Source organism: Scyliorhinus torazame, chromosome 14 (genome assembly GCF_047496885.1).
Source record: "Scyliorhinus torazame isolate Kashiwa2021f chromosome 14, sScyTor2.1, whole genome shotgun sequence".
Lineage (NCBI taxonomy): Eukaryota > Metazoa > Chordata > Chondrichthyes > Carcharhiniformes > Scyliorhinidae > Scyliorhinus > Scyliorhinus torazame.
Window position 1 is genome coordinate 134,473,074 of NC_092720.1, and position 23,919 is coordinate 134,496,992.

At 49.9% G+C, this 23,919-nt stretch overlaps 1 protein-coding gene across 6 annotated transcripts in view; it reads right to left on the reverse strand.

Annotated features, from left to right (window-relative positions):
- Positions 1–23,919, reverse strand: part of sned1 (sushi, nidogen and EGF-like domains 1) — a 376,981-nt gene that overhangs the window by 207,187 nt on the left and 145,875 nt on the right. For all 6 annotated transcript variants that reach the window (XR_011934549.1, XM_072474925.1, XM_072474927.1 and 3 more), the window contains exons 13-15: positions 19,048–19,164; positions 17,970–18,086; positions 13,300–13,473 (exon numbers count right to left, since the gene is read on the reverse strand). Coding sequence is in view for 5 of the 6 variants with exons in the window: in XM_072474925.1 (XP_072331026.1) it covers positions 13,300–13,473; positions 17,970–18,086; positions 19,048–19,164 (408 nt within the window). In the remaining variant the exon portion in view is untranslated. The remainder of the gene's footprint in view (positions 1–13,299; positions 13,474–17,969; positions 18,087–19,047; positions 19,165–23,919) is intronic.

Below are 23,919 nucleotides of genomic sequence, written 5' to 3' on the forward strand. Positions count from 1 at the left end.
GCTGGTATCGTATTTACCCACAGTTCAAGTATGTTTAAATAGTTAACCTTTAATAAAATAGTGTTGCACTACTTCAAGTGTTGGTGACCTGTATGTGATCCAGAACACCCAACACATCAGCCTCCACGATAGAAGCAATGCAAGACTCAAAAGCGCAGTCCTTGCATGAACAAGACCATGAGGGTCTAGCAACCTCCTCTGAGCAACCAGCCGCAGACGATGCAAGTGAACAACAGAAAGACTATGACATTCTGCCACGCTCAAGTGTACAGCAAGCAGACTGTGACAGTCCACCCAGATTATTTGAGCCACCAGAAGAAGACTCTGACGGTCTACCCAGCTCAAGTGAACGACAAGAAGACACTGAGGATCTACCCACTGTATGTGAGACAAGGGACGACGGCATCCCACTTCCCATACCAGATGTGCAACGTGACAGACCTCAGCTAGAATGTACAGAGGCACTCGACAATCACAGTAAGACTACTGGTGACTCCGGTGACACCACGTTACTTCAAACGTCACTCGCTCGAGCCTCTCCGCAAGCAAATGCATTCCTGACTGTTTTGACCCCGGAGGGGGAGCATCACGAAACTTCAGACGATTCAAGTGAACTTCAAATGACTCCGGACGTGGAGCATTAAGAAGTCTCAGAAGATGCAAGTGAACCTGAAATGACTCCGGACGGGGAGCATCAAGAAGCCAAAACTGACTCAGGTGAAACAGACCAGACTCCAGACGGGGAGCATTGACAAGCCAAAGCTGATTCAAGTAAGCCGGACATGACTCCAGACGGGGAGCGCCGCAAACTCAGTGACGGCACGCTCAAGAAAACAGCAGATGCCACAAAGCACGCTGACACGAGTAACTGTGTGAAGGACTCGTATTATACACAGAGTGTGGTCCTTGAGCGCAGCACACACAGCAACAAAACCAACCAACCACCACAACAACATCAAAGACAATAGCAAGAAGCGTACCAAAGGCAACAACGTCGACAGCAAGCACGACAAAAACAACACCAATGGAACTACAGCTGGTACGACATGGTATAACTCTGCCCATGAGGGAGACTGTTACTGCTCAGCTCAGTACAGTGACATGCCATGGCAGGACGATGCATCTTACCAATTCACGTTTGCTGCACTACCAACAGGCAACCTGGCTTTCAGGACAGATGCCATCAAGAATTACTACCACAAGCATCGAAAGAAAAAAAAAAAGAGTCCAAATCCGACAACTAAGTGATTTGACCACTTCTTGGTTCCTTCAGCACAGGGACACTGATGGTGTTTACAATGCAATGCCACCATCAACATCACCAACTCACCAACCAAACAAGAAAGCCACTCGACCATAATAATTAATGAACTTTGGACTCATGCATACGATTTGGACTTATTGTTTAATGATCACTGTTATCATAACTTGTACAGAGTATCACTCATCTACCTAGTTTGTTCAATTTTCTTTAACACTGTACAGAAAATATGTAACACGAAAAAAGGGGGGATGTGGTGATATACATCACTGTAAGTACACAAAGAGTTAATGTACATACACTACACATAGCTAGACACTAGAGGGAACACCAGAGACATGACACACAGTCAACCAATAGGTCAGTAAGATAGGACACGACCAATGGGCATTCAAGATACACACAGAGGTGCATCTTACCAATAGGAGGGCATGACACCAACCCATATATAAGGACACAGCACACATGCTCAGTCTCTTTCCAGTGGAGACTCTCAGTGAGTACAGACACAGGGTTGATTGAGCATCACTCCCACCACATGGATTGTAGCAGACTGGTTCGTCAGTCTGAGTAGCTATAGCAGGATTAACAGTAGCGTCGAATCCAAGTAGGAGAACTGTTAATAGTTTAATAAACGTGTTAAACCTATTTGCAAGTCTGAACCTTCTTTTGTCAGAGTGCACATCAAGGAAGCAGCTTATGCTACGGCAAGGGCATAACAATACAGACCCATGTGACATCGGACAAAAACAGGAGAAAGTTAAAGCTAAAAGCATTGGGCATGCCTCGTTATGCCCAAAAGGCAGCGCCGTACAGCACAAACGGTAACTGTCAGGAGATCCCACTTCTGGGATCTACTCGACTCTCCACGCCTTGCGAGATCTAACACAATCTCACAAGATGTCGCACTGTGGATCCCGCCCATAATAATAATCGCTTATTGTCACAAGTAGGCTTCAGTGAAATTACTGTGAAAAGCCCCTTGTCACCATATTGCCTGTTCGGGGAGGCCGGTACGGAAATTGAACCCGCGCTGCTGCCTTGTTCTGCATTACAAGCCAGCTGCTTAGCCCTCTGTGCTAAAACAGCCCCTATTGTGGGCGGATCACTTTTTAGCAAATCTGCATATTAGTGTGAGCCATACTCTAATATTCACTCCCACAATCTAACCAAGGCGTTGGGATCTAGCCCCTTCGCCTTGGAGGTCTCGGGAGAGCGCCATTCAGTGCTGGCCCCCACGAGGGCAGCACGGTGGCCCAGTGGTTAGCATTGCTGCCTCACGGCGCCGAGGTCCCAGGTGCGATCCCAGCTCTGGGTCACTGTCCGTGTGGAATTTGCACATTCTCCCTGTGTTTGCGTGGGTTTCGCCCCCACAACCCAAAGATGTGCAGGCTAGGTGGATTGGCCATGCTAAAATTGCCCCTTAATTGGAAAAAATGAATTGGGTACTCTAAATTAAAAAAGGAAAAAGTGCTGGCCCCCACAAACGGGGACCAAATTGAACAGCACTCATGGGAGTCTCCCAGAAGGATCGGAGGTGCTTGCCCTCTGGGTGCCAGGCTGACGTTGCCAAGATGCCCAGGTGGCACTGACATTTGGCAAGGGGGACTGCCAGGGTATGAGGTTGGCAGTGCCAAGCTGGTATCTTTCCCGCGATGGGAATCGGGCCTGGGGGTGATGCCCTGTGTGAATGCAAGGAGGTGCTGGGGGCCTGAATACCCCCTTATTGTTGAGCTGCGGCTTCGGGGTCACGTCGGTTGGGAGGGGGGGGGGGGGAAAGGGGGGAGGGGGTCGATGATCGGGACGCCATTTTGAAATGTCAGTGAGTTCCTCACTTAGGCCCTGAATCTACTCAAATAGGAACAGAGTCCCGCTCGACTAAACATATTCGTTATGGGCTCTGTACCCATTCGGGTAGATCACACCCATTATCTTTGAATCAGAAAATCGAGCTGTAGAATCAATTTGGGTGGAGCTAAGAAACTTCTGCACTGTAAATTCTATGATTCTATGCAGGAAACATAGGCAGGAGCAGCTTCAGTGTTGGGCAAAGGTGAAGGTAATAATGGTAACCCAGTAAACAGGGGAAATTTAATCTTCATATCGACTGACAAACCAAATTTACAGAAATAGTGTGGAGGATGAGCTTATGGAACGTGTACAAGATAGCTTTGTAGATCAGCAAGTCAAGGAATCAACTAGGCTATTTTGGATCTAATATTGTGCAGTGAGTAACCTAAGGGAAGAGAGAACATAATATGTTAGAATTTTGTAATGAATTTGAAAGTGATTTACTTAAGTCAGAAACTGAGATCTTAAATCTGAAGGAAACAAACAAAGTCGACATGAGACTAGTTGGCTACGGTGAATTGGGGAACTGCTAAAGGGTAGAGGACAGTAGATTTGGGCATGGGTTTGCATGAGCTGGAACGAAGTTGGCATAGAGGCTATAAATGGGCAAGCGGATGGGTAGGTTGGCACTGGGATATTTTTTTTTTTTTTTTTTAAATAATATTTTATTGAAAATTTTTGGTCAACCAACACAGTACATTGTGCATCCTTTACACAACATTATAACAATACAGATAATAATGACCTTTTTTATTTAAACAAGAACAAAAGAAAACAACAACAAATAAATAAATATTAAATAACAAAAATAAAAACTAGCCCTAATTGGCAACTGCCTTGTCTCAGGCCACCCCCCCCCCCCCCACCCCCCACCCCCCAAGTCCTGGGCTGCTGCTGCTGCCTTCTTTGTTCTCCCCTATCTATCTTTCCGCAAGATATTTGACGAACGGTTGCCACCGCCTAGTAAACTCTTGAGCCGACCCCCTTAGGACGAACTTAATCCGCTCTAACTTTATGAACCCCGCCATATCATTTATCCAGGTCTCCACCCCCGGGGGCTTGGCTTCTTTCCACATTAGCAATATTCTGCGCCGGGCTACTAGGGACGCAAAGGCCAAAACATCGGCCTCTTTCGCCTCCTGCACTCCCGGCTCTTGTGCAACCCCAAATATAGCCAACCCCCAGCTTGGTTCGACCCGGACTCCTACTACTTTCGAAAGCACCTTTGTCACCCCCATCCAAAACCCCTGTAGTGCCGGGCATGACCAAAACATATGGGTATGATTCGCTGGGCTTCTCGAGCACCTCGCACACCTATCCTCCACCCCAAAAAATTTACTGAGCCGTGTTCCAGTCATATGTGCCCTGTGTAATACCTTAAACTGAATCAGGCTTAGCCTGGCGCACGAGGACGACGAGTTTACCCTGTTTAGGGCATCTGCCCACATCCCCTCCTCAATCTCCTCCCCTAGCTCTTCTTCCCATTTCCCTTTTAGTTCGTCCATCATAGTCTCCCCTTCGTCTCTCATTTCCCTATATATATCCGACACCTTACCGTCCCCCACCCATTTCTTTGAGATGACTCTGCCCTGCACCTCTTGTGTCGGGAGCTGCGGGAATTCCCTCACCTGCTGCCTCGCAAAAGCCCTCAATTGCATGTACCTGAATGCATTCCCTTGGGGCAACCCATATTTCTCGGTCAGCGCTCCGAGACTCGCAAACTTCCCATCCACAAATAGATCTTTCAATTGCGTTATACCTGCTCTTTGCCACATTCCATATCCCCCATCCATTCCCCCCGGGGCAAACCTATGGTTGTTTCTTATCGGGGACCCCCCCAGTGCTCCGGTCTTTCCCCTATGTCGTCTCCACTGTCCCCAAATCTTCAGTGTAGCTACCACCACCGGACTCGTGGTATAGTTCCTCGGTGAGAACGGCAATGGGGCTGTCACCATAGCCTGCAGGCTGGTCCCCCTACAGGACGCCCTCTCTAATCTCTTCCACGCCGCTCCTTCCTCCTCTCCCATCCACTTACTCACCATTGAAATATTAGCGGCCCAATAATACTCACTTAGGCTCGGTAGTGCCAGCCCCCCCCTATCCCTACTACGCTGTAAGAATCCCTTCCTCACTCTCGGAGTCTTCCCGGCCCAAACAAAACCCATAATACTCTTTTCTATCCTTTTGAAAAAAGCCTTCGTGATCACCACCGGGAGACACTGAAACACAAAAAGGAATCTCGGGAGGACCACCATCTTAACTGCCTGCACCCTCCCTGCCATTGACAATGCTACCATGTCCCATCTCTTGAAATCTTCCTCCATCTGTTCCACCAACCGCGTCAAATTTAGCCTGTGCAATGTGCCTCAATTCTTAGCTATCTGGATCCCCAGGTAACGAAAGTCTCTTGTTACCTTCCTCAACGGTAGGTCTTCTATTTCTCTACTCTGCTCCCCTGGATGCACCACAAACAGCTCACTCTTTCCCATGTTCAATTTATACCCTGAAAAATCCCCAAACTCCCCAAGTATCCGCATTATTTCTGGCATCCCCTCCGCTGGATCCGCCACATATAGTAGCAGATCATCCGCATATAAAGATACCCGGTGTTCTTCTCCTCCCCTAAGTATTCCCCTCCATCCCTTGGAACCTCTCAGCGCTATCGCCAGGGGCTCAATCGCCAGTGCAAACAGTAATGGGGACAGAGGACATCCCTGCCTTGTCCCTCTATGGAGCCGAAAATATGCCGATCCCCGTCCATTCGTGACCACACTCACCACTGGGGCCCTATACAACAGCTGCACCCATCTAACATACCCCTCTCCGAACCCAAATCTCCTCAACACCTCCCACAGATAATCCCACTCCACTCTATCAAATGCTTTCTCGGCATCCATCGCCACTACTATCTCCGTTTCACCCTCTGGTGGGGCCATCATCATTACCCCTAACAACCTCCGTATGTTCGTGTTCAGCTGTCTCCCCTTCACAAACCCAGTTTGGTCCTCATGAACCACCCCCGGGACACATTCCTCTATTCTCATTGCCATTACCTTGGCCAAGACCTTGGCATCTACATTGAGGAGGGAGATTGGTCTGTAGGACCCGCATTGTAGCGGATCCTTTTCCTTCTTTAAAAGAAGCGATATCGTTGCTTCTGACATAGTCGGGTGCAGTTGTCCCCTTCCCTTTGCCTCGTTGAAGGTCCTCGTCAGTAGCGGGGCGAGCAAGTCCAAATATTTTCTGTAAAATTCAACTGGGAATCCGTCCGGTCCCGGGGCCTTTCCCGTCTGCATGTTCCTAATTCCTTTCACCACTTCTTCTACCGTGATCTGTGCTCCCAATCCCATCCTTTCCTGCTCTTCCACCTTGGGAATTTCCAGCCGATCCAAAAACTCCATCATTCTCTCCCTCCCATCCGGGGGTTGAGCTTCATACAATTTTTTATAAAATGTCTTAAACACTTCATTCACTCTCTCCGCTCCCCGCTCCGTCTCTCCATCTTCGTCTCTCACCCCCCCTATTTCCCTCGCTGCTCCCCTTTTCCTCAATTGGTGTGCCAGCAATCTGCTCGCCTTCTCTCCATATTCATACTGTACACCCTGCGCCTTCCTCCATTGTGCCTCTGCAGTGCCTGTGGTCAGCAAGTCAAATTCCACATGCAGCCTTTGCCTTTCCCTATACAGTCCCTCCTCCGGTGCTTCCGCATACTGTCTGTCCACCCTCAAAAGTTCTTGCAACAACCGCTCCCGTTCCTTACTCTCCTGCTTCCCTTTATGTGTCCTTATTGATATCAGCTCCCCCCTAACCACCGCCTTCAACGCCTCCCAGACCACTCCCACCTGAACCTCCCCATTGTCATTGAGTTCCAAGTACTTTTCAATGCATCCCCTCACCCTTAAGCACACCCCCTCATCCGCCATTAGTCCCATATCCATTCTCCAGGGTGGACGCCCTCTTGTTTCCTCCCCTATCTCCAAGTCTACCCAGTGTGGGGCATGATCCGAAATGGCTATAGCCGTATATTCCGTTCCCCTCACCCTCGGGATCAATGCCCTACCCAACACAAAAAAGTCTATGCGTGAATAGACTTTATGGACATAGGAGAAAAACGAGAACTCCTTACTCCTAGGTCTACTGAATCTCCACGGGTCCACCCCTCCCATCTGCTCCATAAAATCCTTAAGCACCTTGGCTGCTGCCGGCCTCCTACCAGTCCTGGACTTCGACCTATCCAGCCTTGGTTCCAACACCGTGTTAAAGTCTCCCCCCATTATCAGCTTTCCGGTCTCTAGGTCTGGGATGCGTCCTAGCATTCGCCTCATAAAATTGGCATCGTCCCAATTCGGGGCATACACGTTTACCAACACCACCATCTCTCCCTGTAATTTGCCACTCACCATCACGTATCTGCCCCCGTTATCCGCCACTATAGTCTTTGCCTCGAACATTACCCGCTTCCCCACTAATATAGCCACCCCCCTGTTTTTCGCATCCAGCCCCGAATGGAACACCTGCCCTACCCATCCTTTGCGCAACCTAACCTGATCTATCAGTTTCAGGTGCGTTTCCTGTAACATGACCACATCTGCTTTAAGTTTCTTAAGGTGTGCGAGTACTCGTGCCCTCTTTATCGGCCCGTTAAGCCCCCTCACGTTCCACGTGATCAGCCGAGTTGGGGGGCTTCCCACCCCCCCCCCCCTTGCCGGTTAGCCATCATCTTTTTCCAGCTTCTCGCCCAGTTCCCACGCGGCTGTATTTCTCCCAGACGGTGCCCCCCCGCCCATCCTTTCCCGCACCCACTCCCCCCTTTCCCCAGCAGCAGCAACCCAATAATTCCCCCCTCCCCCCCCCCCGCTAGACCCCCCGCTAGCGTAATTACTCCCCCCATGTTGCTCCCAGAAGTCAGCAAACTCTGGCTGACCTCGGCTTCCCCCCGTGATCACGGCTCGCCCCGTGCGGCGCCCCCTCCTTCCTGCTTCTCTATTCCCGCCATAATTATCATAGCGCGGGAACCAAGCCCGCGCCTCTCCCTCGGCCCCGCCTCCCATGGCCAACGCCCCATCTCCTCTCCCTCCCCACCTCCCCCCATCACCACCTGTGGGAGAAAGAAAAGTTACCATACCGCAGGATTAATCATACAATCCCTCTTCGCCCCCCCCCCCCCCCCCCCCCCCCCCCCCCCCACTCGTCCCACCACTTTGTCCAAACGTTCATTTTCGTAGTCCAATCATTCCAATTTTTCTTCTACAATAAAAGTCCACGCTTCATCCGCCGTCTCAAAGTAGTGGTGCCTCCCTTGATATGTGACCCACAGTCTTGCCGGTTGCAGCATTCCAAACTTTATCTTTTTTTTGTGAAGTACCGCTTTGGCCCGATTAAAGCTCGCCCTCCTTCTCGCCACCTCTGCACTCCAATCTTGATAGACGCGGATCACCGCGTTCTCCCATTTACTACACCGAGTTTTCTTCGCCCATCTAAGGACCATTTCTCTATCCTTAAAACGGAGAAATCTCACCACTATGGCTCTGGGAGCTTCTCCTGCACTCGGTCCTCGCACCATAACTCGGTATGCTCCCTCCACCTCCAACGGACCCGTCGGGGCCTCCACTCCCATTAACGAGTGCAGCATCGTGCTCACATATGCCCCGACGTCCGCCCCCTCCACACCTTCAGGAAGGCCAAGAATCCTCAAGTTGTTCCTCCTTGCGTTATTTTCCAGTGCCTCCAACCTCTCCACAGATCGTTTCTGGTGTGCCTCCTGTATCTCCGACTTCACCACCAGGCCCTGTATGTCGTTTTCATTCTCTGCTGCTTTCGCCTTCACGACCCGAAGCTCCTGCTCCTGGGTCTTTTGTTCCTCTTTCAGCCCTTCAATCGCCTGTAATATCGGGGCCAACAACTCTTTCTTCATTTCCTTTTTTATCTCCTCCACGCAGCGTTTCAAAAACTCTTGTTGTTCAGGGCCCCATATGAAACTGCCACCTTCCGACGCCATCTTGGTTTCTGCTTGCCTTCCTTGCCGTTGTTCCAAAGGATCCGCTGCAATCCGGCCACTTTCCTCTCCTTTTTCCATCCATGTCCAGGGGGGATTCCCTTCTGGTTTACCGCACGGTGTTTTCAGCCGTTAAAATTGCCGTTGGGGCTCCTATCAAGAGCCCAAAAGTCCGTTTCACAGGGAGCTGCCGAAACGTGCGACTCAGCTGGTCATCGCCGCACCCGGAAGTCGGCACTGGGATATTAACGGCCATGGGGGAGTTGATGGGGGCATGAGTTGGCAACCCATGTGGCTGCCTCTGCAATGTTTCCAGGGGCGCCTGACCCAACTTCCATTTAAAACCTACCACTCCGCCCCCTATCCCGGGAATGAAAATCTGACCACCTGGGGCACTTTCTCCTGAGTCAGGATTGCAGAGTCAGGAATTTTCCCATCTCTGCAATCCCAAACTGGGAGCAAAAATTCAGGCCTCTGTGTTTTCACAGTAAAAGACAGAAAATAAAATCCAGGCCTGGTGGGGAACCAAGAATCTAGCGAGAATGAGAAACTCAAATAAATTATCATGAGCAAAGAAATAGTTTTCGGAAGTGAAGGTTGGCGAATCCCCTGGATCTGATGGTCTACAGCCTCGGGTTTTGTGGTTGCAGAAAAATGAATGCATTATTTTTAATCTTCCAGGATTCCCTGTATGGGTGACATGGCAGCACAGTGGTTAGCACTGTTGCGTGACAGCACCTAGGACCCGGGATCGATTCCTGGCTTGGGTCACTGTCTGTGCGGAGTCTGTACGTTTTCCCCATGTCCGCATGGGTTTCCTCCGGGTGCTCCGGTTTCCTCCCACAAGTCCCGATAGACGTGCTTGTTAGGTGAATTGGACATTCTGAATTCTCCCTCAGTGTACCCGAACAGGCACCGGAGTGTGGTGATTAGGGTTTTTTCCAGTAACTTCATTGCAGTGTTAATGTAAGACTACTTGTGACACTAATAAAGATTAATATTATATTATGAATAGTTTCTGTGGATTAAAGAGGAGGCTATTATTCGTATTTATTTGTTCATAGGACGTGGCCCTTGCTGACAAGTCCAGTATTTGTTACCCATCTCCATGTACCCTTGAACTGAATGGGTCATTTGGCCATTTCAGAGAGCAGTTGAGGTGGATCTGGAGTCACATGAAGGCCAGGTCAGGTAAGGATGGCAGATTTCCTTCCCTGTAATGAACACAGGTGAACCAGATAGGCTTTTATGACAATCAGCGATAGTTTCACGGTCACCATTACTGAGACTGGCTTTCAATTCCAGACTTTAGTTTTATTAATTGAATTTAAATTCCACCAGCTCCCATGGTGGGATTTGAACCCATGTCCCCAGAGCATGAGCCTGGGCCTCTGGATTACTAGTCCAGTGACATTACCAAGATGCCACTATCCCCCTCAAATTCAAGAAAGCAACGAGAGAGGGAAGTAGAGATCAGTTGACTTGACATTAGTAGAGAATACGCTCAAATCTATTATTAGGCATGTGCTCCTGTTTTCTCTGCTCTTATGTCCAATCTTAGAATCATAGAATCCGTACAGTGCAGATGGAGGCCATTCGGCCCTTCGAGTCTGCACCAACCCTCATGAAATAGCATCCTATCAAGGCCCACTCCTCCCGCCCTATCCCTGTAATCCCAACTAACCTAAGGAACACGAAGGGACAATTTTTCATGAACCTGCACATCTTTGGACTGTGGGAGGAAAACTTAGCACCCAGAGGAAACCCACGCAAACAGGAGGAGAATGTGCAAACTTCACACAGACACGCAAGGCTGGATTTGAACCTGGGTCCCTGGTGCTGTGAGGCAGCAGTGGTAACCACTGTGCCGCCCTGTACAATGCCCTCACAAAACCCAATCAGCTCTTCAGCACTCCCACAACCCAGAAATGCCATGTCAGCTCTGTAAAGCCCAATAAACTAATGTGAGCTCTGCAGAACCTGATAAACACATGGGTGGCAGCACAGCCCAGTAAACTCCTCATTACTTTGGTAAATAGACAAGAACAGGAATCAGCCAGGCTAAGAGCACAAGAAAAAGGTGAAATGCCGAAAGAATGAAATGTCTTGCGAATCAATCCCGCGACAATGTAAGAAGTAGGAAAGTCAGACTTTAATATGTACAATCGAATTAGGGCCCGGAGTCGGCCACTCGGCCCCTCGAACCTGCCTTGTTATTCAATAAGATCATTAAAATTTTATGTACATATATATATAAATAAGTAAAGGCTGAATTCCATGGTTCCCCCAGCTGCTCGTTTCTCGACGGCGCGCTGTTCGCTGTCGGTGGGATTCTAATCAATGGGATTTCTCATTGAAGCCACCCCATGCCTCCGGGAAACCTACGGTCCTGGCTGCATTACGGGGGGCGGGGGGGGGGGGGGGGGGGGGGCACAACAATGGTATTATACACCTGAGCAGAAAGTCCAAAATTCCCCGAGGATTGGGATGGCAAGATCAAAACCTTTTGATGAGATTAGTTCCTGTATCCAGTATTCTATATATTTATTTATAAACCTGCAGAACTCTTTAATAAGATTTCAACATGTAACTCCTCCTGGTTATCTACTATTCTATACTTAAACCACCCGAATCCCTCATTTCATTCCACCCTGTATATTCTGCTGATATTCCTTATTCAATCCATAAACCATGCATAACACTTGATTAGACTGCAGCATCCGGCTATTATCATCCAGCCTGTAATTCACACCCGGCTATCATCGACCAGCCTGTAACTCACACCCGGCTATCATCGTCCAGCCTGTAACTCACACCCGGCTATCATCGTCCAGCCTGTAACTCACACCCGGCTATCATCGTCCAGCCTGTAACTCACACCCGGCCATCATCGTCCAGCCTGTAACTGACACCCGGCTATCATCGTCCAGCCTGTAACTCACACCCGGCTATCATCGTCCAGCCTGTAACTCACACCCGGCTATCATCGTCCAGCCTGTAACTCACACCCGGCTATCATCGTCCAGCCTGTAACTCACACCCGGCTATCATCGTCCAGCCTGTAACTTACACCCAGCTATCATCGTCCAGCCTGTAACTCACACCTGGCTATCATCCTCCAATCCTGTAACTCACACCCGGCTATCATCGTCCAGCCTGTAACTCACACCCGGCTATCATCGTCCAGCCTGTAACTTACACCCAGCTATCATCGTCCAGCCTGTAACTCACACCTGGCTATCATCCTCCAATCCTGTAACTCACACCCAGCTATCATCGTCCAGCCTGTAACTCACACCCGGCTATCATCGTCCAGCCTGTAACTCACACCTGGCTATCATCGTCCAGCCTGTAACTCACATTCGGCTATCATCGTCCAGCCTGTAACTCACACTCGGCTATCATCGTCCAGCCTGTAACTCACACTCGGCTATCATCGTCCAGCCTGTAACTCACACCCGGCTATCATCGTCCAGCCTGTAACTCACACTCGGCTATCATCGTCCAGCCTGTAACTCACACCCGGCTATCATCGTCCAGCCTGTAACTCACACCCGGCTATCATCGTCCAGCCTGTAACTCACACTCGGCTATCATCGTCCAGCCTGTAACTCACACCCGGCTATCATCGTCCAGCCTGTAACTCACACCCGGCTATCATCGTCCAGCCTGTAACTCACACTCGGCTATCATCGTCCAGCCTGTAACTCACACTCGGCTATCATCGTCCAGCCTGTAACTGACACCCGGCTATTATCACCCAGCCTGTAATTCACACCCGGCTATCATCCTCCAATCCTGTAACTCACACCCGGCTATCATCGTCCAGCCTGTAACTCACACCCGGCTATCATCGTCCAGCCTGTAACTCACACCCGGCTATCATCGTCCAGCCTGTAACTCACATTCGGCTATCATCGTCCAGCCTGTAACTCACACCCGGCTATCATCGTCCAGCCTGTAACTTACACCCAGCTATCATCGTCCAGCCTGTAACTCACACTCGGCTATCATCGTCCAGCCTGTAACTCACACCCGGCTATCATCGTCCAGCCTGTAACTCACACCCGGCTATCATCGTCCAGCCTGTAACTCACACCCAGCTATCTGCTTCCTCTGTCATTTTCAGGCAGCTGAATGTAGTTTCAGGGAGGCAGACACATCATAGTTGTGGTGTGACTATTTCACTCACCATCACAGTTTGGTGCTTCGCTCCATCTTCCATCCAATCGACAGGTACTCTCACCTGTACGTGGCTGCACTGCGTATCCAGCTTCACACACATACTGAGCGACTGCGCCATACTTGGTCGAAGAGATGAGCACCTCAGCATGTTTCACCTCACTGGGGATTCCACAGTCCACCTCTGAAGAAACAAGATGCACTGGGTTTGATGCGGAAAAGCAGGTGGAATGGGCAAATGACTTCCAAAACTGATCTGGATCTCTGACAGAAACAGCTTCATGCAAAATATACGTCATTATTCAGTCTGGGAAGGGACTGCAAGCATGGTATAAAGATGGAGAGCGTTACGTCCAGATTTGAGCAGAATACTTGAATTTAAAATTTGAGGTTTAGGAAAGCATGAACAGACAGAGGAGTGGGGGTGAATGGAGCTTGATATATGGGCAGTAATTTTGGATAAGATGAATTTGATGGAGACTTGGGTGCAGAGATAGCAGATATAGTTTAATCCAGACAAATGTGAGGTAATGCATTTTGGAAGGTCTAATACAGGTGGGAAATATATAGTAAATAGCAGAACCCTGAGGAGTATTGACAGGCAGAAGGATCTGGATGTACAGGTCCACAGGTCACTGAAAGTGGCAATGCAGGTGGAGAAGGTAGTCAAGAAGGCATGTCGCATGCTTGCCTTCATCGGCCGGGGCACTGAGTATAAAAATTGGCAAGTCATGCTGCAGCTGTATAGAATCTTAGATAGGCCATACTCGGAATATAGTGTTCAATTCTGGTCGCCACTACCTGAAGGATATGGATGGAGGCTTTGGAGAGGGTACAGAAGAGGTTTACCAGGATGTTGCCTGGTATGGAGGACATTAGCTATGAGGAGAGGTTGGATAGGTTTGTTCTCACTGGAATGACAGAGATAGAGGGATGACCTGTAGAAGTTTACAAAATTATGAGGGACATGGACCGAGTGGATAGTCAGAATCTTTTTCCCAGGATGGAAGAGTTAATTACTGCGGGCATAGGTTTAAGGGGCACGGAATGTTTAGAGGAGACATGCAAAGGATATTTTATACACAGAGGGTAGTGGGTCCCTGGGACTTGCTGCCAGAGGAGCGGTGGAAGCATTTACGATAGTGACATTTAAGGGACGCCTTGACAAATACATGAATAGGATGGGAATAGAGAGTTATGGACCCCAGAAGTGCAGAAGCTTTTAAGTTAGACGGGTGATGGTGGGCACTGACGGTTAGGTGAGAATTACCTCCTCGGATGAGCAGTTTGATGGTACAAAGTGTGCTGGAGAAATGGAGGAAATGTAGAAGCAAATTCTGGCATGATCAATGGACATGCGGAAACTGAGGATTATCCTGGCACTTTATAACCAAAGAGCTGTAATTCATTAATTGATACATTTTTAATACAATCTTTTTTTAAACCTGGAAAGGGTGGAATTCCACCCCCCTTACCCGACCCCAGGTGATGCACGCAGCCCGCCTTTGGCCGACGGCGGGACTGTTAATGAGGTTTCCACCGTTTGCACCCTCTGCTGCCGGAAAACACGGGGCGGTGGGGGAGGGGTGGCTGGTCACCATCGGCAGGACCGGAAGATCCCGCTGGCGGGAACAGCTGGCAAATCCCGGCCAAATGTTTTGACAGAATATATTTAGCTTCTATGATCATTGCATGGGGTTGTGCCGAATTCCCCACCCACCCACCTGGCTAAAATTCCAGGGGGAGCTCACCCAGGGGAACGCCAGATGCCCCATTGCCAATGAGTTGTATATAGGCTGGAGGCAGGATTTCCACCCTTCCAGTTTCAGGGAGTTCCACCTCAGAGAGCTGCCGGCTGACCAGAGGCCAGCAACTCTCCAGCACCACAGGACAGGGGCGTGCGGCAGGATTTGAGTAAGTGTTTGGGGGTCTCGTCAGTGCCAAGCTGGCACATCCGGACGAGGGCGGAAGGATGGGGGCCTGGACTATGAGAGGCCATGGGTGGAAATCAACCTGCAAGGGAAGGGGTAAAACTTTGCGGAGGTGGAGGCGGGTGTCTCTGATGGACCCATAGGTTCTGTTAATAACACGGCAATGAAGTTACTGTGAAAATCCCCTCGTCGTCACATTCCGCCGCCTGTCTGGGCACACTGAGGGAGGAGTCAGAATGCCCATTTCACCTAACAAGTACGTCTTTCTGGACCTGTGGGAGGAAACCGGAGCACCAGGAGGAAACCCACGCAGATACAGGGAGAACGTGCAGACTCCACACAGCCAGTGACTCAAGCCGGGAATCGAACCTGGGACCCTGGAGCTGTGAAGCAGCGGTGCTACTGTGCTATAAGGAGGGACTCCCCCCTGTCTGCCACAAGCTAGCACAGGGAAACCTCTCAGACTCTCCTGCTGCCAACTAAACCCTGGTGGCGGCAGGGTGAGGTCTTTAAGTGGACATTAATTGCCCACTTAAAGACCGCAATTGACCCACTGGCCACCCTCACCACTGGTATAATTGCGGTGGACACAGAGTGGGCAGGTAAGTAGTGGGCAAGCTGCCTGTTGGATTTAGCAAGCACCCGCCCCTGCCTTGAAACCTGGTAGGGAACATTAAAACCAGGACCATATTTACACCCCAATCTTTAAATTGCTGTCTGAAAAATGGTTTATGCGATTTGATTTTAATGTTTTTTTTTTCCTGATTGGGTAACTGTGAAAATCCTTGCATGTGCCTGACTGCTCCCATCCTGTGATCGAGCTGAAATACTAGAGAGATGACCAATCTTCAGGAAACTGGCAGAGACCCCATGAACAAATTCAAACCTGCGACACTGATACTAATGGTGGTCACTGTCTTTCTGGTGTAGGCTGCTGTCGTGCCTGGAGGATAATCTCCCTGAACAGATTGGTCGCAGCAAATTACAGAAATTACCCAAAGGGTAGAATGTAACTAATAATGAAGACTGACATAGTTTGGCTTTAGGACTCCTGGAATACATTTGGCAATACTGAGCCTCATGTCGCACTTCAACTAAATTCATGTTGCAGCATGATAGTCTTGTCCATCTCCTGAAAGGATGGTAAACTAATTGTTTGGCCCACTGAAATTCAACACAACGAGAGTTAAGGGGAAAATCAAGTGGATGTGATGCATTTGGAGTGATTAGGAAGAGTTATAAACAAGAGAGGTGGGATGGAAGAGGTTTGGCTCATTGAGATTCTATATGCGAAAAATTAATGTTAAAGAATTTTATTTATTGCAATTCTATATTGGTCTGTTGGGACTCTATACTTTGGGGGCCAATGGGAAGGGATTGATCTACTGGCATTCTGTATGGTGAGGACCAATAGGAAGGGACTGGTCTATTGGGATTTGGTGAGGGCCAATGGGAAGGGATTGGTATATTTTGAGGACCAATGGGAAGGGATTGGTTTGTTGGGGTTCTATATGGTGATGGCCAATAAGAAAGGATTAGTTTACTGGGATGCTATATGGTAAGGCCAATGGGAAGGGATTGATCTATTGGGATTCTATATGGTGAGGGCCAATGGGAAGGGATTGGTCTATTGGGATTCTATATGGTGAGGGCAAATGGGAAGGGATTGATCTATTGGGATTCTATATGGTGAGGGCCAATGGGAAGGGATTGGTCTATTAGGATTCTATATGGTGTGGGCCAATGGGAAGGGATTGGTCTATGAAATTCTAATAGTGATAGATACCAGGAAGAGATTTGCACTTGAAAATTGAGCTTGTTGGCCATATACGTTTTGCGCATGCATAAAATTCATGAGCCCAATGTCAGTGCTCAGGTTTCCCATAATATGGTATTCATGGGGCCACTGAATTTGGCAGTACCTCTGCCATTTCAAAAATAGTTTGATGGGCAATTGAGCTTGTTAATAAGTTAATTGACCCAAATATTATACAACCTATGTCACAATGCGGTTGGCGGGTGAAGTTGGGTGAAAATGGGTAGGCTGGTGAAACACTGGTGAAAAAGCAGGAAGAATGTGTACCTTCTTTGGAGGAGCTCGCCCTGCATGCATCTGGGGCAATCCCACCTAAGATGGTACCCTATCTTTGCACCTCCCCCATCAGCCTCCAAAACCCCAGCCCCATTCCTGTCCTCTCCTTTCCTAGGGCGTCCGAACCCGCCCCACTCAAAATGCCTGGACTTACTAAAGTCCAGGATCTTTAGCTTTCTTCCTCGTAGGCCTGTCTGCAGTCCCAACAGCGACCACAATGTTACTGGCTGGTAGCCCTCGAGGGGGGGGGGGGGACTTCCTTCAACCGAGGAACGGCTGCCCCACTCTGAACTTGTTAAGGCCAACCCCAGAGTAATAATCTGGCAGGAGGACGAGCAAGTTTAGTCGGGCAGTATGGTCGGCACGGGCTTGGAGGGCCGAAGGGCCTGTTCCTGTGCTGTACATTTCTTTGTTCAATAGATAAAATCCAGCCCCTGGTCTATTGGGAGTCTCACAATGAGTCAGCGGGAAGGAATTTGGTCCAAAATTAGAATCTGGAATGGGATCCTGTACAACAGTAATCAATGGGAAGGGATTGGGCCATGTGGAATTCTATCGAATTAGGGTCACAGAGAACGAGATAGATCTATCGAGATTCTGTAAAAAGGGACATGTCACATTATAGGACACCTTGTGCACGGACTGTGCTCAATATACCTGTGTCACAATGCCTTCCGGTGAATCCTCTTGGGCATTCACACTTGTATTTACCAATGTAGTGGAAGCAGGTGCCACCGTTCTCACATGGGCTGGATGAACATGGGTCCGGCTTACCTACACAGCGAGGAAGAGGACAGTATTCTCTTACAAATTAACCAGTGAAAAGGAGCCAAAATCAGACAGGAATAAACAGTCACACAGACACAAGTTACAGGCTAAGCCCCTTTGTATATTGGTTTCGCTAACCTGCAATGAAGTCCACCTGCTTTAGTGTTGTTAATGTAATGAACTGCAAGCTACCATGTCCTCCCCCCATCATATCCCAGTTCCATTGGTACATCAATTTCAAAGTGAAAATCTCAGCCAAATCCAAACTGGTACCAAGCATGCACTGATCATGCTGCCCATCTAACATAAAACCTTCTACACTTTTGGGGTCTGTATCCCTCTATTCCCATCCTATTCATGTATTTGTCAAGGCGCCAGATAGACGTTGCTATCGTCCCTGCTTCCACCACCTCCTCCAGCAGCGAGTTCCAGGCACCCACTACCCTCTGTGTAAAAATAAAACTTCCCTCCCACATCGCCTCTAAATTTTGCCGCTCGCACTTAAACCTATGTCCCCAAGTAATTGACTTTTGACTGGGAAAAAAGTTCTGACTATCAACTCTGTCCATGCCCCTCATAAATTTGTAGAGTTCTATCAGGTTGGCCCTCAACCTCGTCAATCCAGCGAAAACAAACCGGGTTACCTAAACTCTCCTTCCTCATAGCTAATGCTCTCCGTACCAGGCAACATCCTGGTAAACCTCTTCTGCACCCTCTCCAAAGCCTCCACATCCTTCTGGTAGTGTGGCGACCAGAATTGAACACTATATTCCAAGTGTGGTCTAACTAAGGTTTTACTGCTGGAACTATCTTGGTAGAGAAACCGCTCTAAAATTTTGTATCGCTGGTGTCCCATTCTCCCGGCAAGATAAAGCCTTTACTGAACATCGATTCTGCAAAGGGACCCCCATGATACTGCATGCCCATCTGGTGCCAGGACCCTCTTTACATTGTCTTCTAGACGTACCCGTCTCGCAGTTCTTGCCGGTGAAGCGATACAGGCAGACACACTGGTAAGTTCCGTGAGCCTCCTTGCAGGTCCCCCCATTCCGACATGGATTGGACGCACAGGAGCGGAGTCTTTCTGAGAGAATGGAGAAAAAAATTATTTTATTGGCAGATGACTTATTCTCATTTAGAGTGTGAGGGGAGTCAGCCGCGGGTCCTTCACAGGGCGCAGCAAGAAATAAAGGGATCTTCACTGCACCGGAGTGGGTTCCTTTTTCCATTAATGGTCTGGGTGAAGGATGGTGCCGATCAGTTGAGTTCTTACTGTGGACGGAAGAAAACCAGTGCCAGCAGCAAAACACTTCCAGGTCAGATATGTAATCAGGAACAGTGTAGAACTGACCAATCAAACATTCCCAGGCCGGATACAGTGCGAGTTAGATACAAAGTAAACTTCCCTCTTCACCATCCCGCCAAATAGATACAGCATGGGCTAGCCACTGAATAAAACTATCACTACACTCTGTCATCAAACACTCCCCATACAAATATAGGTTTAGTACACAACAAAGTTTCCTTCAGTTATGAGCGCAGACTGCAGAGTTTGGGACTGTTCTCCGTGGAGATCAGAAGGCTGAGAGGAGATTTGACAGAGATGTTCAAATTCATGAGGGGGCTGGACAGAGTAGTCAGGGAGAAACTGTTCACACTCATCATAGAATTTACAGTGCAGAAGGAGGCCATTCGGCCCATCGAGTTTGCACCGGCTCTTGGAATGAGCATGCTACCCAAGCCCACACCTCCACCCTATCCCCATAACGCAGTAACCCCATCCAACACTAAGGGCAATTTTGGACACTAAGGACAATTTATCATGGCCAATCCACCGAACCTGCACATCTTTGGACTTTGGGAGGAAACCGGAGCACCCGGAGGAAACCCACGCAGACACGGGGAGAACGTGCAGACTCCGCACAGTCAGTGACCCAAGCCGGGAATCGAACCTGGGACCCTGGAGCTGTGAAGCAATTGTGCTAACCACTGTGCTACCGTGCTGCCCAAAACTCATAAAAGGATCGAGAGTGAGAGGGCACAGATTGAAAGTGATTTTCAAAAGAAGCAAATGTGGTGTGAGAAAAAACATTTTCACTAAATGAGTGGTTCCGGAATGTACTGCCTGAAAGTATGGTGGAGGCAGCTTCAATTGAAGAGTTGAAGAGAGCATTAGATCATTACTTGAATAGAAACAGTGTGCAGGGGTACGGGGAAAAGGCAGGAGAATGGCACTAAGTCGTGTTGCTGTTCTGAAGAGCGGGTGCAGACACGATGGACAAATGGCCTTCTTCTGTGCCATAACAATTCTGTGATTATACTGCCCATTAAGCATTTCCTGGCCGGATACTGCACGTGTTAACGACAGGGTAAATCTCTCCTAGGTCAGATGTAGTATGCATTGGTACTTGCTGGAGTGGCTGGGGAGGTTTAAACTAATATGGCAGGGGTGGTGGGAACCTACTTAAGGATTCAGAGCAAGGGGAATCAAGATCACGAGGAAAAGGCAGCAAGGAAAATAAGACAAGTGATAAGCAGCAAAATCGGGGGCTTGTATCAGATAATGACACTGTAAAAAATAGTAAGGATGGGACAAGGAACGTTGTGTGCTGAATGGTTACTGCACCTTTAATGTAATGATCCCTTTAAGACCGGGTTTGGAACCCTGGCGGACTCCGCCTCTGGCTCCACCCCCCAGGTAGCCATATACAAGGTAATGTCCAGTGGGCAGTGTGCAGTGAGCTCACTTCTCGGTAGCTGACTGGTTCTCTGCTAATTAAAGCCTTTGTATTACCAACCATCTCTCTCGAGTTGTAATTGAGGGTATCTCAATTTAATTAGCAGACTACTTCAAGATGGACAGCGGTCTAAAGCCGGAGAAACTCAATTTGGACGGTCGGTCACCGGAGGCCGCAGAAATGTTTAAATACTGGCTTCGGTGTTTTGAGGCCTACCTGGACTCCTCGGACACTACAGTCGCTGGACCTCGCAAGCTGAGCCTATTACACGCCCAGGTGGGCCACAGACTCTCCTCCGCGATCGAGAAGGCCACCACGTACAGGCGGCGGTCAAAATCCTGCGGAAGCGCTTCGTTAAGCCAATAAACGAGGTACACGGCCGGCATTTGCTCTCGACCTGCCGGCAGCGCTCCGGGGAAACGCTGGACGAGTACGTGGAAAGACTCACCGTGCTCGCTAGGAACTGAGACCACTAGGAGGCGACGGCAGAAGTCCATATGAACTTGCACATCCGAGATGCTTTCGTGTCCGGTATACGATCTACATACATCAGGCAGCGACTCCTCGAAGACGGAGCAAAACACCTTCAAGGCACGGTAATGCGTGCCTCCTCTCTGGAAGTGGCCCACCATAATCTCCGCACAAACTCCACAGTCCCTGCGAGCCTCTTTCGGTCCCCTCCATACTTGGCCCGCTCACACCGGGGGCACACCGTCCTATTTCTGTGGGCAAGGCCAACACCCACGTCAGCATTGCCCAGCCCGCTCCGCTATCTGTAACGACTGTGGAAAGAAGGGGCATCTTGCAAAGGTCTGCCTGGCTGGGCTCAAGGCCCAGAAACAAAAGTCTCATTGGGCCCAAAAATCGAGCTCCCAGACTCACAGGCCCCGCAACGCGGCTGCACGCCGGCCAGACACGCCCCCTTCTGAAGCGTCATCGGCCTCGTGCGAGTCATGGGGGCGGCCATCTTGGCGGCGGCCATCTTCAAAATCTGACATGTGCGACCGACGGCGGCGGCCATTTTATGACTCCGGGCGGCCATTTTGTGAGTCCAACTCAGCTGAGGACTCTGACGACCCGCAACTGGGAGCGATCACCCTTGACCAATCATGGCCGAAGTCCCTGCGGAACTCCATGATGCAGGTCCAAATCAACGGACACGACACTCCCTGCCTCTTCGACTCCGGGAGCATGTAGAGCTTTATCCACCCAGAAACGGTAAGGCGCTGCTCCTTGCGCACCTATCCCGCCTCCCAAACTATCGCCCTCGCCTCCGGGTCCCACTCGGTCCAAATCACAGGGTATTGTGTCGCGACCCTCACAATCCAGGGCGCCGAATACGCCCGTTTCAAACTTTATATCCTCCCTCACCTCTGCGCCCCCCTGCTGCTCGGTCTGGACTTTCAGTGCAGCCACCGAAGCCTGACACTGACGTTCGGCAGGTCCCTGCCCCCACTCACGGTATGTAGCCTTGCAACACTGTGGTAGTCGGTATTAGAGGTACTACGGATTGGTGTAGGAGGTACTGTTTTCATTGGTTAAGCCTGCCTACTGGTTCCGCCCAGTAAGGCGGAGTATAAGAGCCCGTGTCTCCCCAGCAGCTGCCTTCTGTACCTGCGCTGCTGGGGGAAACATCTAGTGTAATAAAGCCTTCAATTGTCTCCAATCTCACTTCTGGAGTTATTGATCGAGCATCAAACACTTAAGGTTGCACCACCCCCCCCCTCTTCGTGAACCTCACCCCCGACTGTAAGCCCGTCGCCACCAGGAGTCGGCGGTACAGTGCCCAAGATCCAAGATATGACTTTTATCAAGTCAGAGGTTCAGCGGTTGCTGAAAGAAGGGGTCATAGAGGCCAGCAACAGCCCCTGGAGAGTACAAGTATTGGTAGTCCAGTCTGGGAAATTGAAACGGATAGTGGTGGACTATAGTCAGATCATAAACCGTTTTACGCTGCTCGATGCGTACCCCCTTCCCCGCATAGCAGAAATGGTTAACCAGATCGCCCAGTACCCTGTATTCTCCACGGTTGACCTAAAATCCACCTACCATCAGCTCCCTATCCACCCGGAGGACCGCCCCTACACGGCCTTCGAAGCAGCCGGTCGGCTTTTTCACTTCCTCAGGCTCCCTTTTGGCGTCACATATGGGGTCGCAATTTTTCAAAGGGCGATGGACCAAATGGTGGATCAGTACTGCTTACAAGCTACTTACCCGTACTTGGACAATGTCACCATCTGCGGCCATGACCAGCAGGACCATGGCGCAAACCTAAAAAGTTCCTCCAGACCGCCCGGGCCCTCAATCTGACCTACAACAAAGAGAAATGCGTTTTCCATACAACCCGACCAGCCATCCTCGGCTACGTCATGGAAAACGGGGTCCTAGGCCCAGACCCCGACCACATGCGCTCCCTTAAGGAACTTCCCTTTCCCCGTAGCCTCAAGGCACTCAAACGGTACTTGGGACTCTTCTCCTATTACACCCAATGGGTCCCCAGATATGCGGACAAAGCCCGACCATTCATTAAGACCACGGTTTTTCCCCTGACGGCTGAGGCCCGGTCAGCCTTCAGTCGTATCAAGGCCGATATGAGTTGAGAAAGAGGCACAAGCCATTGTGGAGGCTGTGCGGCACTGGAGGCACTACCTAGCCGGTAGGAGGTTCGCCCTCGTCACCGACCAACGGTCGGTAGCCTTCATGTTTGATAATGCATAACGGGGCAAAATAAAAAATGATAAAATTTTGAGGTGGAGGATCGAACTCTCCACCTACGCGTACGATATTACATATTATCCGGGGAAGCTCAACGAGCCCCAGATGCCCTGTCCCGCGGCAAGTGCGCCAACGCGCAGAAAGCCCGTCTGCGGGCCGTCCACGATGACTTCTGTCACCCGGGGGTCACCTGGCTTGCTCATTTCATCAAGTCCCGCAATCTACCTTACTCCACCGAGGAGGCCAAGGCCATGACCAAGGCTTGCCAGATCTGTGCGGAGTGCAAACCGCACTTCTACCGACCGGACAAGGCTCGCCTGGTGAAAGCCTCTGGGCCCTTTGAGCGACTAAGCGTGGACTTCAAAGGGCCCCTCCCGTCCACCAAC